This window comes from Oncorhynchus mykiss, chromosome 1, assembly GCF_057628025.1.
Source record: "Oncorhynchus mykiss isolate SJ-2025 chromosome 1, ASM5762802v1, whole genome shotgun sequence".
Classification (NCBI taxonomy): domain Eukaryota; kingdom Metazoa; phylum Chordata; class Actinopteri; order Salmoniformes; family Salmonidae; genus Oncorhynchus; species Oncorhynchus mykiss.
The window spans coordinates 50,452,667-50,467,840 of NC_143022.1; the positions used below are offsets into that span (position 1 = coordinate 50,452,667).

Consider the following 15,174-nt stretch of genomic DNA (forward strand, 5'->3'; position numbering starts at 1 on the left):
TGCTGCAGTGTGTGCAAACCTGGTCAAGAACTACAGGAAACGTATGATCTCTGTAATTGCAAACAAAGGTTTCTGTACCAAATATATTAAGTTCTGCTTTTCTGATGAATCAAATACTTATGTCATGCAATAAAATGCAAATGAATTACTTAAAAATCATACAATGTCATTTTCTGGATTTTTGTTTTAGATTCCGTCTCTCACAGTTGAAGTGTACCTATGATAAAAAAAAATTACAGACCTCTACATGCTTTGTAAGTAGGAAAACCTGCTAAATCGGCAGTGTATCAAATACTTGTTCTCCCCACTGTATATTGACTCTGGTTTGAATACTTATCTCATCAAGATATATTAGTGTTAATTAAAAATAAATTACCAACATTTTAATTTTTCTTCCCCTTTGACAATGTACAGTATTTTGTGTAGATTGTTGACAAAGTGCGAATGAAATCAATTTTAAACCTACTTTGTAACACAACAGAATATGGAAAAAACTCGAGGCGTGTAAATACTTTATGAAAGCCCTGTATCTCTATGCAACCAATAAAATGTGAATTGATTTGATAAACCGGTGTCCCCTCATTGCGTTTGTTTGCCTTCTATCTGAACACTTGAACATCTGTGATGTTCTTTGGAATTTCCGATAAAACAGCATTTCCCTGTCAATGTCCAGTGCTGACGGTTACTTTACTATGAAACAATTGAATAGAAGGAAACGCAAGTCACTGACTTTTTCCTCCCCAGAAGGACACTTCCCTTTGACGCCTCAGCTCATCTGAATCTACCGGACGAGTCAAACCATTACGAGTTGTAGAATAAAATGGATACTTTGTTTTTCCTTATATTTATACTTTTTCGATGTACTTCGTCAAGTAAGTAGACTAACTTTTAAAGTGTGAAGATGTCGGTTAATTTACTTGCTTATTATTAGAGTAATAACAACTTTATTGTGCGTAGGCCTGAAGATATTTAACGGAAACTTTAGTTAATCCTTATCTATACAGGGAAACCAGGCAGTTAAATAATGTTTGAGGTTAGTTCAAATATTATGATCAAAGTAGTCTCTCACTGTAACAAATAGTTCATTTTTTGGCAAAGAAAATACGTATTTCATTTTATATTGACCATCGTATACTATTTTACAGGTAGCCAAATAAAATAAATACAATTTAAATTCACCCTGTAGGTTTGAGATGTGGATAATTAATGAATAATAAATTATGTCAATCACAAATTACTTTCACCTGATTTATTTAGCAACACCTAAAGAGCGTAAACATGTAGCCTTTTTTAGGCCGTAGCTATTTGAGAAATGTTTGGATTTATGCATTTAAAAAAACGACATTACTAACCTGCTTTTAAAATATTAATAATAATAATGTGGCTCTTAATTCGTTTTTGGAACATTAGACCTTCAGTCTTTCAATTATTGTTTGTCTCCACACCATTAATTCACCTTCAATTTGCATCTTCCATTTAGACAGTTTCCTTATTGTGCACACCCCAAAGAAACTGTGCCTGTCTACCCACAAAACGACCGTTATCCTTGGAAAATGCAATGTCGCCAGTCCCTATCAACAATGGGAATGGACGAACGATATGAAGTTGCATCACACGCAGTCGTCGAAGTGTCTCTGGGCCAACACGAGCAGTGCGATACCTTTGCACGCTCGCCTGGCCTCAATCATCAACTGTGACAGCGCACATGCCTGGAAATGTTACGACAAACAGGGGACTTTCGGCTTAGCGGAGGAGCCCATGTACCTGAAGAAACAAGGTACACGCGTTGTGATTAGAGGAGATCCGAGGTATTCCAACTGGACAAAGCACGAAGAAGTCGACTCTGGAGGAGGACAGGTGATGACACATTTATGCTCGCGTAAAGGTGAGTGGTCTATTGAGGTCTATTGTGTTTAGTTTACGTTCCACTGATGAAATTAGGTTTACCAGTCATATAGGCCTACACTGTTTAAATATATTTGTGTATATGGCTTTGGGCTATCCCTTCGTTTGCATTCAGCGAATTATTTATGTATTTATTTCGGCTATTTGAAATGTTTATAGCCTCATAGTCACATGTATTTATGTGTATTCAACTACCTTACATACATTATCAGTAATAGTAGCCTTGAACTTTATGGCTATTTAATGTTTGATAAGAAAACATAATCTTGTAAAATGATAAGGCCCGACCACAGAATAGTATCCTATCTCTATGGGTAATGTAACCGATGGTCATTTTAAACCAGGGAAAAGAGAATAATCACACAGGCCAAATCTGTAGCTAAATTACTCCACACCATGTCAATTTTGGACTCGTCTGACATTGGTCTGGTGTGAGTGCATGAGGAAAGGCAGAGGATGACACTCTTGATACTGACTTCCCCTGCACATGGTTGTCAAGTTCTATCAGCCCACTCAGTCAGGAAGAACGTCAATGTTCTTCCTGTGACAATATGGCCATTCGGGGGAAATATGAGTGTCTCTCAATGTCACATTTGATGAAAAATACATGCCACAATGTAACTGGTATTGTTTAATGTTTATGTAGACTATGTTTATTCAGGCCACCTGTTATTACAACCATGCATGAAACCAATAGGGGAGAGTGGGGTGTAGTATTCTCTCTCACAAAGATATCTACATATATTTCAGGATGTTGTGTATGCCTGGGAATAAATCAGAATTTATGTAAATATTACAGTTTTGAAAACATAGTTTGTCCCAAAAAAAGTGGTCTCTTGGCACAACTTAGCCTGGGTAATTTTTTTTAAACACTTATTTATTAGTTCCAAGTAGGGCTTGGCTGTTTGGCTGTTTTTCAACCAATCCAGGGTTTTTCTTTATTTTAAAATGTTGGGATCACTGGTATTGGGGTAGAGGTAATCTCAGAGCTATAGAGCAGTACTAAGCTCCAAAAACAGGCAATGATACAAGGTTACAAGGCATGTTACATTTAACAAACAGGTCTGTGATATTTTAGGGTCGGTATCAGGTAAGTTGAGCCATGGGACAGCGTAAATTAAGCCACCTACAAGTGTCTGTACTGAATGAAACATTTTTATTTGATTTAACCTTTATCTAAATAGGCAAGTCAGTTAAGAACAAATTCTTATTTACAATGACGGCCTACCAAAAGGCAAAAGGCCTCCTGCGGGGACGGGGATTCAAAAATAAATAAATATAGGACATAACACACATCATGACAAGAGAGACAACACAACACTACATAAAGAGAGACCTAAAACAACAACATAGCATGGCAACAACACATGACAGCACAACATGGTTACAATACAACATGACAACAACATGGTAGCAACACAACATGGCAGCAGCACAACATGGTAGCAGCATAAAACAGGGTACTGCTTAGCCGGCCCACAAGAATGGAATGGTCTACCATATCAAATGCTTTGGCCAAGTCAATAAAAATAGCAGCACAACATTGCTTAGACTCAAGGGCAATGGTGACATCATTGAAGACCTTTAAGGTTGCAGTGACACATCTATAACCTGAGCAGAAACCAGATTGCATACCAGAGAGAATACTATAAGACATCAAGAAAGCCAGTCAATTGATTTACCACTACCTTTTTAAAATTATGTCTATCTTTATTTCCCAAACACAAGTCAACACAATCACAATCACTTTTTTGTATTTTAATAATTTAAGCATAATTTAACAGTCTTAAAACCTAAGAAACACTTTGTACTTTTGTTTTACACTTTTAAAATAGGCCAGGCCCTGTCGTTACCTCATATCCCAGCGATAAACGCCTGGGAAGAAAACACTTACATTTGCTCAACTTGCCGCAAGGTAAACATTTTGACTATATTAGCTAGCACAGCTACAAGGATGCATTTTCATGCTCCACCTCATTTTGAAGCTTATAGAGACCCCAACTAATGTATAGAACAATCTTAAAATGATCTACTTTGGTTTAGATACAAGCATCATGAAACCTCTAACACAATATATTCATTTGACTTGGTGAAAATCCTTTTTTTTTGTTGACTAAATTACCACTTTTTCCATGTGGTTGCTACCTTCACAGACTCCATGAAAGGATGACCTGATCCGAAATATTGGTCAAATTATTAATTTTGTGTATGGTTTCCTAGAAACAAGGGTGGCTCAACTTATCACACTCTCTCCTACCCATCTATTTATTTCAAGTACCTTTGTTACGTTAAAAGATTAATAACATGATAATAAACCATCTATTACCACATTATTTAAAGAGCATTTAGCTTTTCACTCAGGAAGCAACACCCACATCAAAGCACAGAGGTGTCAGGAACTGAGGGGGAAATTCTTTAATTTCCCTTTCAAGAACACCTGGGCTGGGTGAGAGTTATTACATATGCAATGCATACAGTATCTTGAATGTATTTCAATGCTATTTTCTGATATTATTACAACCATCTGTGTCTACCTCTAGTCACAATAACCCCTCTTTCTTCTAGGGTCCACCACCATCTCAACCACCAGAATGTATTCATCCATGCACAAACCGGTGGCATACACCAGCACTGTCCACGCCATCCGAACGGCCCCTGTAACAGCCATAAACACTCACTCTTCATCAAACGCTATGAGCACCCATAGGAGGACCACCCGTCAGATCTCTACGTTAAGAGTTCCCATCACAACGCCCAACAATGCGGTGACCTATGAGTCTATGGTGGCAACGCACACTTATGACCTCGTCAAGACTCAGACGATGGGTTTCATTCCCAGGTCCGTCTCAACGGTCATCACGGCATCTGGGACAGCTCTCAACGACAGCCATGATTTTATCTGGTCCAGTCCTGCTTTGTCCACAACTGACTCTGCCATGGACGAAACGGTGAACGCTGCCACCGAAAATGCCCTCCTCGACTCGAGGAACGGAGCCAAGATTCCATCAGTAAACCAAGCAACTTCCAGTTCCACATCCCCTAATGTAGATGAGCTGGTATCAACTGCCTCTACCACTACTGTGGTTTCCTCTACAATTTCCTCAGTGCCCAACTCAAGTGCTATGACTGATTCACCATCCACTTCTGCATCCGTAGTCGTTACCTCTGATGCTAAAGTCCCAACTTCTGTTGCTTTAACTACCCCTACCCCTGATACCATCTCTAATTCTTCTGCTACCACCACACCTACCGACACCACAACATTGTCCACAACTAGGAAAGTACCCTCCAGAAAGACTGTGGTTCCATCTACAACCAAAACCACAACAATGGAGACTACAACAACTGCTGCCCCTCCTACTCCTACTACTTCTGCTGTCTGCCAAACCACTATGCCTACAGCAAATCCCATTATAAAAATAGCCTCACCCACAACCGCCATAGCCTCACCCACAATAACTTCAACTCTGCCCACAACCTCCTCAGCTCCACCAACAACATCTTCAACTTCGCCCATAACATCTTCAGCAATAAAGATTACAGCTAAAACCACAAAGAAAATAGCCCCACCCACAACCTCCACAGCCCCACCCACAATAACTTCAACTCTGCCCACAACCTCCTCAGCTCCACCAACAACATCTTCAACTTCGCCCATAACATCTTCAGCAATAAAGATTACAGCTAAAACCACAAAGAAAATAGCTCCACCCACAACCTCCACAGCCCCACCCACAATAACTTCAACTCTGCCCACAACCTCCTCAGCTCCACCAACAACATCTTCAACTTCGCCCATAACATCTTCAGCAATAAAGATTACAGCTAAAACCACAAAGAAAATAGCCCCACCCACAACCTCCACAGCCCCACCCACAATAACTTCAACTCTGCCCACAACCTCCTCAGCTCCACCAACAACATCTTCAACTTCGCCCATAACCTCTTCAACTCCACCCACAACCCCTCCAATCACATCTACAAATGCCCCACCCATGACCACTACAATGCCTCCCACAACTACAACAAACCTGCCCACAACTACCAAGATTTTGGCCACAACTACCGTAACCACAACTACTGCAACCACATCCACAACTACCGCAACCACACCCACAACTCCAGCAACCACACCCACCACACCCACAACTACCACACCCACAACTACTACAACCACACCCACAACTACCACACCCACAACTACTACAACCATACCCACAACTACCAAAACCACAACTACCGTAACCACAACTACTGCAACCACACCCACAACTACTGCAACCACACCCACAACTACCACACCCACAACTACTACAACCACACTCCCAACTACCACACCCACAACTACTACAACCACACCCCTAACTACCACACCCACAACTGCTACAACCACACCCACAACTACCAAAACCACAACTACCACATCCACTTCTACCACAACCACAACCACTCCCACCACAACCATAGCTCCACTCACAACTACCAAAACCACACCCACAACTACTAAAACCACACCCACTTCTACTACAACCACACCTACTACTACCACCACAACCACAACCACCACAACCATAGCTCCACTCACAACTACTACAACCACACCCCCAACTACCAAAACCACACCCACAACTACCAAAACTATACCCACAACTACCACTTCTACCACAACCACACCTACTACCACAACCACTCCCACTACAACCATAGCTCCACTCACAACTACCACAACCACACTCCCAACTACCAAAAGCACACCCACAATTACCACACCCACTTCTACCACAACAACAACCACACCCCCTTCTACCACAACCACACCCACAACAACCATAGCTCCACTCACAACTACCACAACCACACCCCCACTCACCACAACCACACCTACCACAACCACACCCCCAACTACCAAAGCCACACCCACAACTACCAAAACCACACCCACTTCTACTACAACCACACCTACTACTACCACCACAACCACACCCACCACAACCATAGCTCCACTCACAACTACTACAACCACACCCCCAACTACCAAAACCACACCCCCAACTACCAAAACCACACCCACAACTACCACTTCTACCAAAACTACACCTACTACCACAACCACTCCCACTACAACCATAGCTCCACTCACAACTACCACAACCACACGCCCAACTACCAAAACCAAAACCACACCCACAAATACCACACCCACTTCTACCACAACAACAACCACACCCACTACTACCACAACCACACCCCCAACTACCACACCCACATCTACTACAACCACACCCACAACTACCAAAACCACACCCACTTCTACCACAACCACACCCACTACAACCACAGCTCCACTCACAACTACCACAACCACAACCCCAACTACCACAACCACACCCCCACTCACCACAACCACACCCCCAACTACCACAGCCACACCCACAACTACTACAACCACACCCACAACTACACCCACAACTACCACACCCACTTCTACCACAACCACACCCACTACTACCACAACTACCACAGCCCCACCCACAACAGCTACAGCTCTAACAACAACTACTACAGTACTGACTACGACCACAGAGTTGACCACCACCCCGCAGGTGAGTGAGGATGACAGTCACTTGAAATGAACATTTAAATTGATTTAGCATTTGTGAAATTCCATAAAGAATGTTCAAGATCATATTTGCATACAGATTTGGACGGAGGACATTAAAAGGCTGTGAAGCTTTGCACAAACCTGAAAGAAGGGCTATGGTAATGGATAACAGTAATATAGAATATAGACATATTCAAAAAGTATTTAAAGAGAGAACATTCAACAAACACAAAAGTAGGCTATGAAATACACCCGTGCCATGCCAACTTTTAGCCTGCTACTGTAGGTCTTCAGAAAGAGAAAGTCCAAGGCCAGCAGGAAGGAAAGAAGGGTGTGGTGGGGCAAGAGGAGGGGAGACTGCTCAAGGTGCTGTTGTCCAGACTCAAGTGAAAGATAGGGCTGTGAGAAATAGAGTAGGCTATTTGATTAGAACTTAGGCTACATATGAATTTATAGACAGTTTATAGACAGAGGGCTGAAGTGGATGCTTTGATATGGAATACATTTCCTAAGCACTCTGTCTACCTGACGCCAGTGATGGTGCAACCTGAGCATTGAGGAATGGTGTAGGAAAAGTATTTAGCCTAGAGATTTATTTCATTTATTTAACCTTTATTTAACTAGGCAAGTCAACCTAGAGTCAGCCTTGAGTCAGCCTAGAGATTGAAAGGGACGAGATGGTAGCATGGGAGGAGACTGCGTCGTCGAAAGAGATGCCACGCTTTGTTAGGCGCGTACCACTACTGTAACGCCTCCAACATGCCATTGTGAAATTCTGAATATAATTATACATTGTTATTTTATGGACCGATTATGACAACCAATGTTGAAATTTATTTTATATTTCTTCTATTATTTATTGACCTAACATATCTAAATCAGCGTCCGCAATGTTTAGATGTTCGACTGTTATTTTGATACTTTGTTCACGGTGGAGTTGTGTCAAGGTGAGTCATGGTTAAAGTACATTTAAAAAGGTTCATTCGTTTCCAACTGTAGCATACCCGTTGCCTCTTTTTGTTCCTTTCAGGTCGAGACCACTGAGGCAGTAAAGTGTTCATTTAACCTGACAAAAACCAGCGCCAATACGGATTCTATTGCTCTGGAATTGATAACAACAGGAGAAGCGTGTAACTTCACCGTGTTTTATGAGACTAGTCGGTCCGACAAAACGGATTGTTATCAACATGGGGAGTACACTAATGTGTATATCTGCGACATAAGGGATTTGGAACCAGGAACATTACACCAATTCGAAGTTATTTCGAAGAATGATGGAGAGAGGGGCAACGTATCAGTGCGTACAGGTAAGCGTTTCAAACCTAAATTCGTTTATATTCTAATCTATTTTAACCTAATCAATAATATTATATTCCAAAAGTATATTAGACTGTTATATTGACTTTAATTCATATCAAACGTGCTACCGATATCTGATGTAAAAATATTTTCCAGTATCAGACAATATATGTTTTTCTGTTTATTATATTTATATTTTGAACCATGACATTCGATTGATTATTTTTCGTAAAAAATATCATAACCCCTTCAGAAGATTAGGTGAATGACTCCTCTGATGGCAAAAACGTGTTATCATTGAATAGATCTAACACGTATGATGTCACATTATGACAGAAAGAGTTCTATCATTTATTGAATATATCTTTGAATCTCTGAGGGCTCATGAAGGCTCTCTCTCTCTCTGTTGGCGTTTTATTCCACAAAGGATAAAAGCACAAAAGTTGATACTTAATCTTGTTAAAACATTTGGAATTTTGCATATGTATCATTTTACAATTTTGCAGTAATATTTGACCTATAGGGAAAGGACTTGAAATAGTATATGTTCATTATTCGATTTATGGTTACAGTATTGATTCTTTTTTTGTGCACAGCATCGCACTGATTGTGAATAGATTCTGTGCACCACTTTGAAGAACATAGAGAATAGATAACTCTTGTGCCGACACCTCCTGAAGTCCAGTAGGTACACTTTATCCCACTGTACCTTAGTACAATCCTTTGCACATTGTCAAGGCCACAACCTTAGAATGTCCTGTCAAGAACCACTCTGGTCAGTGGTCTCAAAGCTCTAGACTAGAACTCTGTAAGTTCTGGAACACAGCTCCAATCATCTAAAGTTGTTGAGGCAGAGGTCAGTAACAACGCAGAGCATCGTGTTTGTTTCCAGACATATCTCCCTCTCCCCAGAGCCACATCCCGTCAAGCATTGTTTCTTTGTACTAACGGATACAGGAGGCCTCCATGTTTTCTTTTCATGGCACAGATAGATTACACTGAGAGTACACTTCACATCTTTGCGTTGAAAGTGTGCCCAAGTTTTTTTCTTTGGTCCTTGTGAGTGGACCACAACGTTTCCATTTTTGACAGTAGCTTACGAAGGATGAAATCCTCAAGAATAACAGTTCAGGAATTGCCAAATCACTTGGACTTGACATTATCCAATATATTTTGAATCCGGTGGAAATCACAGATACAATGTAGTTATTGTGTAATACAGTAGTGGTCTTGCCAGTTTGGTTTTAGGATTGGACGGACAATGTCCTTAGGGTTCTGCTGATTGGCCAATGTGTTTCCTGGGGTTGCTATGAAGAGAGGAAGCCATTATGAAGAAAGGGTCAAAGTTCAGCGTTGAGCTACGAGAGGCACTGGCCTCTCGCCCCGTCCTGCTCCTCTCTCTCTCCTTGTTTTTGTTGTTTCCTGTCTCGCTCTCACTCTAAGAAGCATGCAGGTTTCCCAGTGAATCCAACACGACATTCTTTAAAGAACCAAAACAATATTATCTCTCCCCTCCATCGCAGGCAGTCACCACTGGCCTTCAGCTGAAGTACAAAAGCAGGATGCAGAGACTCTTCATGCACTTTTCTCCTAGTTATGGAATATCATAGATGTTTAATTGAGGTGTAGATAATATTGCCAAGGTGCTTCCCCTTGGTTACTGGTTTATGGGATATCTTTGTTTTCTATAGCAAAATTGCCAACACATTATCTCCATCTTTCTCGCTCTCCTTCCTCTTTTCTCTCTGTCCTCTCTTTTCTCTCTTTTATTTCACTCTCTCAGACCCAGTGGGTCCATCCAGGTTGGACGTACTACCAGACCAGATCCAAGCAACCCAGTATAAGAGTCCTATTCAGGGTCAGGGTGGCTCCCATGGCCTGCACATATCCTGGCCTCGATCTCGTGGGCAGGTCGACTGGTATGAGGTCACACTACAGGACACCAAGACAGGGACGAGCCGCAGTACCCGCATCATGGGAACTGCCGCCACTCAGTCTCGCTTCACCGCCCTCACCCCTGGAACCCTCTATGCCCTCAGCCTGGTGGCAACGGCTGGGAATAAAACAGCCCTGCCAGTGCTGGCCACTGCAGCCACAGGTGAGGGGTCATCTTGCTGCTCTAGTATGGTTTGACTGGTCCTCTGATCACACATGATTTGCCTGGTCTTCCACAACTACTGTGCTGCACACCATCTATTTATGATACTGTAGATAGCATAGAAATCCCTGATCTACCTTGTCTTGTTAGACATCATTACTCACTGACACTGACTACTCTGTCTTGGTTACCCAGCTCCCTCAGCTGTCAGCGGCCTCCAGCTCTCACCCTCCTCCAGCAGCCTGGGTGTTTCCTGGCAGCCCGGTCCAGGCAGGAGAGAGGGTTTCAGGGTGCTACTGAGGGAGCAGCAGGGCGCCCTAGTCAGGAACGTCACCCTTAAGAGTAGTGTCACCTCCCACACCCTTTACGACCTGTTGCCTGGGACCCTGTACACCGTCACCGTGGTGACTGAGGCTGAAGGCCTCCAGAACGCCATCTCCAAACAAGCAGTCACAGGTATGGCAAGTAAAACACCTACGAACCATGGCATGGTAACTCTGTTTGGGTGGTGACAGTCCTCATTGGTGTAGCAGGGATGAATCTAAGTTTACATGTTAAAATAGTAAGACTGACAAGCAAAACTCAAGTTTAAGTCTTTAACCCTAGCCCTATTCAATGTGTCTGATAAAAAAAGTAGTTTGTTGAAGGTTATTTTTGCATTGTCTCTTATTTTTCAAGTCGTCCGCCATCAAATCACTTAGTCCCATTGTTTGCCAACAGAGCGATCTAGTGCTTCAATGTCTCGGTGGCTTCAATACAGGTGCAAGATATGGTGAAATGTCTCTCACATATTTATCTAACATAGTTTGTAGAGCTTTGTTTTACTATCCAACACTGCACCCTACCACCATCACGACCATGCTTTCTCTCTGTCGTTGTTTCCAGGATATTTTAGGCTTCTCGATCCCACCCTTCCCTTCCTCTTTCTGCAGCTGGCTGGCCCATCAAGGCCTCCCACTGCGCTCCTTTCCCCTCCCAACCCCCCTAGACATCAATAGAAAAATAGAAAATTACTATGAAATAATACAATATTTCAGTTCTGTGTATTGCTTAGTTTTTATTTGGTTAAATTAATCATCTCATCTCTGCTCAGACAGTAGCAGCAAGCCAGCCAGACAATGTTATCCAATGACAATGTGCTCCCCATACTGTACTGTCTTTAGTCACCCTATTTAGCTATAGGCTAGCCTGCCTAAGTATGCTGCAGTGCTGTCTGACAAAATAATTTGATTAGTTCTTAAAAAGGTTATAGATAAGGCATACTTTCACTAACGGTCTCTATCCCGCTCTCTCATCATTGTGTGTACATTCCTCTCTCATGCATTCTATGCGGTCGGTGTGTGTCTAATCTATAGTAGCAAGCATAAAAGTGTATCCATCTCTGTCCAAGACGGAAAGAAAAGGCACAATGGATGATGGTCATTGGAGTTAATTACCTAATTTCTGTGCTGAACTAGGTTGGATATTTTTTTTTTAATGAAACTACAACTCCCTTCAGCCCGATGTTTTATTTTTTTATGGTCCATTTCTGGTTTGTTCAGGAATGGAGTCTCCTCTTTTACCTCATTTGCTTCCTCTCTGTCTCAAGGACACTGATGTGTCACGATCGTTGGAATAAAGGAACCAAGGCGCAGCGTACGTAGAGTTCCACATGTTTAATTGAAATGAAACTCACAAAAACAATAAAGAGCTAAACGAAACGTGAAGTCATGGAGTGCTCACAGGCCACTACGCACAAACAAGATCCCACAAAAATCCAGTGGGAAAAGGCTGCCTAAATATGATCCCCAATCAGAGACAACGATAGATGATTGGGAACCATACCAGGCCAACATAGAAATACAAAAACTAGAGTACCCACCCTAGTCACACCCCGACCAAACCAACATAGAGAATAAAAGGCTCTCTATGGTCAGGGCGTGACATGATGATCCTTTCTTATCTTTAGTTATTGTGTGGTTTTTCTTGATCTAAATCCTTCTCCCCACATGTTTAAATCAATACTGATATTTTCTCCTTCTCACAGTTCCTGTGGCGGTAACCGAGCTCTTCTTGGAGAACCACGGCAGTCTGGACACCCTGAGGGCCTCCTGGGTCAATGCTAGGGGCGGCGTGGATGCATACCTGGTCTCCCTGGCAACCCTAGGCTCAGCCAACCAGGATAGGAAGCTTCCCCCCAACGCCACTGAAGTGGTCTTCAGCGGCCTGACCCCTGGACGGCCCTATCAGGTGACTGTGAGGTCAAAGGTCGGAGAGCAGACAACTGAGGCAGTGGCCACAGGCAGAACAGGTAAGTCATTCTGTGGAGTCTATCAACTAGCCTTTTCACATGATTGAGCAGAGTTAAGCCAAGTTGAGCCGAGCTGTACTGCCTGGTCACGGATCCACCATAGTTGCTGGAACCGTGCTGGAAAGAACAATGTGAAACTCTCACTTTCTCTCTCTCACCATCCCGCAGTGCCAGCCAAGGTGTCTCAGCTGTCCATGGTGGGCGTCATTGATGGCAGCACTCTGAAGAGTACATGGTTGCCCCCAAGAGGGGACTGGGAGAACTATCGTGTCCTGCTACTGAACGGCACAGTGGCTCTAGTCAATGAGACAGTGAGCAGGCTGGTTAGACAGTACTCCTTCTCTGTAGCTTCCTTGGGGCTGGTGCCTGGCAGGCTCTACACAGCTCAGGTCATGGTGGAGAGCGGTCTGTTTGGCAACACCGCTCAATGTCAGGGGAGGCTAGGTACGTTACATTAAACATTTTTACTACACTGTGTTTCAAATCAAATCAAATTGTATTGTGCCGAAAAAAAACACATGTAGACTTCACAGTGAAATGCTTACAGACCAGCCCATTAAAAAAAAAAAAAAAAATATTAGCTACATAAATTTTTTATAGTAACACAATAAAAGTAATAACGAGGTGCCAGTAACAAGTCAATGTGCAGGGGTACTGGGTGGTACTCACTACCCTTTGTAGCGCCTTGTGGTTGGATGTTGAGCAGTTGCCATACTAAGCAGTGATGCAGCCAGTCAAGATTCTCTGTGTTGGAGCTGTAGAACTTTGTGAGGATCTGAGGGCCAATCTCAAATCTTTTCAGCCTCCTGAGGGGGAAGACGCATTATTGTGCCCTCTTCCCGACTGTGTTGGTGTGTTTCGACCATGATAGATCCTTAGTGATGTGAACACTGAGGAACTTGAATCTGTCGACCCTCGTGGTGGATGTGTTGTTGCCTACCCTCACCACCTGGGGGCGGCCTATCAGGAAGTCCAGGATCCAGTTGCAGAGGGAGGTGTTCAGTCCCAGGGTCCTTGGCTTAGTGATGAGCTTGGAGGGCACTATGGTGTTGAACTCTGAGCTGTAGTCAATGAACAGTATTCTCACGTACGTGTTCCTTTTGTCCAGGTGGGAAAGGGCAGTGGTGCTCTCACGCATGGTTCAGTGTTGCTTCCCTCGAAGCAAGCATGTAAGGCATTTAGCTCGTGTCACTGGGAAGCTCTTGGCCGGGTTTCCCTTTGAGAGGGAGAGCTTTGTATGCATTCCTGTGTGTGGAGTAAAGGATCTACAGTTTTTTCCCCCTCTAGTTGCACATTGACATGCTGGTAGAAACGAGGTAAAACAGATGTCAGTTTTCCTGCATTAAAATCACCAGCCACTAAAAGCGCCACCTCTGGATGAGCATTTTCTTGTTTGTTTATGGCCTTATACTGCTGGTTGAATGCGGTCTTACTGCCAGCATCGGTTTGTGGTGATAAATAGACAGCTATGAAAAATACAGATGAGAACTCTCTTGGTAACTAGTATAGTCTACAGCTTATCATGAGGTATTCTAACTCAGGCGAGCAGAACCTCAAGACTTCTTTAACATTAGAGATTGACAAAGAGACACACACACCGCCCCCCGGATCTTACCGCACTCTGCCGTTCTGTCCTGCCGATGCATATAAAAACAGCTAGATGTATGTTATCCATGTCCTTGTTCAGCCATCACCACGAGAAGCATAGATAACAGTTCTTAATGTCCCATTGATAGGATAGTCTTGAACGGAGCTCATCCAGTTTATTCTCCAGTGATTGCACATTCACCAATAGAACAGAGGGTAAAGGCAATTTATTCACTCGCTGTCATAGTCTCATCAAGGCACCCGCGCGCCGGCCTCTATAGCGTCGTTTTCTCATGTTTCTGGGAGTGTCGGGGATTTGGGCCTGGTCCGGGATAATCAATGTCTTTCGCCTTCGACTCATTGAAGTAGAAGTTGAAAGCCTTCTCAGGACAT

General features: G+C 43.0%; 1 protein-coding gene across 4 annotated transcripts in view; it reads left to right on the plus strand.

The window, feature by feature from the left end:
• The first annotated feature begins 684 nt into the window (after positions 1-684).
• The window catches only part of LOC110524302 (receptor-type tyrosine-protein phosphatase beta), a 52,719-nt gene continuing 38,229 nt past the window's right edge, over positions 685-15,174 (plus strand). For 3 of the 4 annotated variants that reach the window (XR_016495531.1, XM_036979176.2, XM_090233383.1), the window contains exons 1-8: positions 685-872; positions 1,481-1,885; positions 4,471-7,508; positions 8,538-8,814; positions 10,590-10,904; positions 11,100-11,360; positions 12,931-13,194; positions 13,363-13,638. Coding sequence is in view for 3 of the 4 variants with exons in the window: in XM_036979176.2 (XP_036835071.2) it covers positions 821-872; positions 1,481-1,885; positions 4,471-7,508; positions 8,538-8,814; positions 10,590-10,904; positions 11,100-11,360; positions 12,931-13,194; positions 13,363-13,638 (4,888 nt within the window). In the remaining variant the exon portion in view is untranslated. Of the gene's footprint in view, positions 873-1,480; positions 1,886-4,470; positions 7,509-7,804; positions 8,455-8,537; positions 8,815-10,589; positions 10,905-11,099; positions 11,361-12,930; positions 13,195-13,362; positions 13,639-15,174 lie in introns of those variants that run through there. The other variant, XM_090233385.1, reaches the window with a different exon arrangement.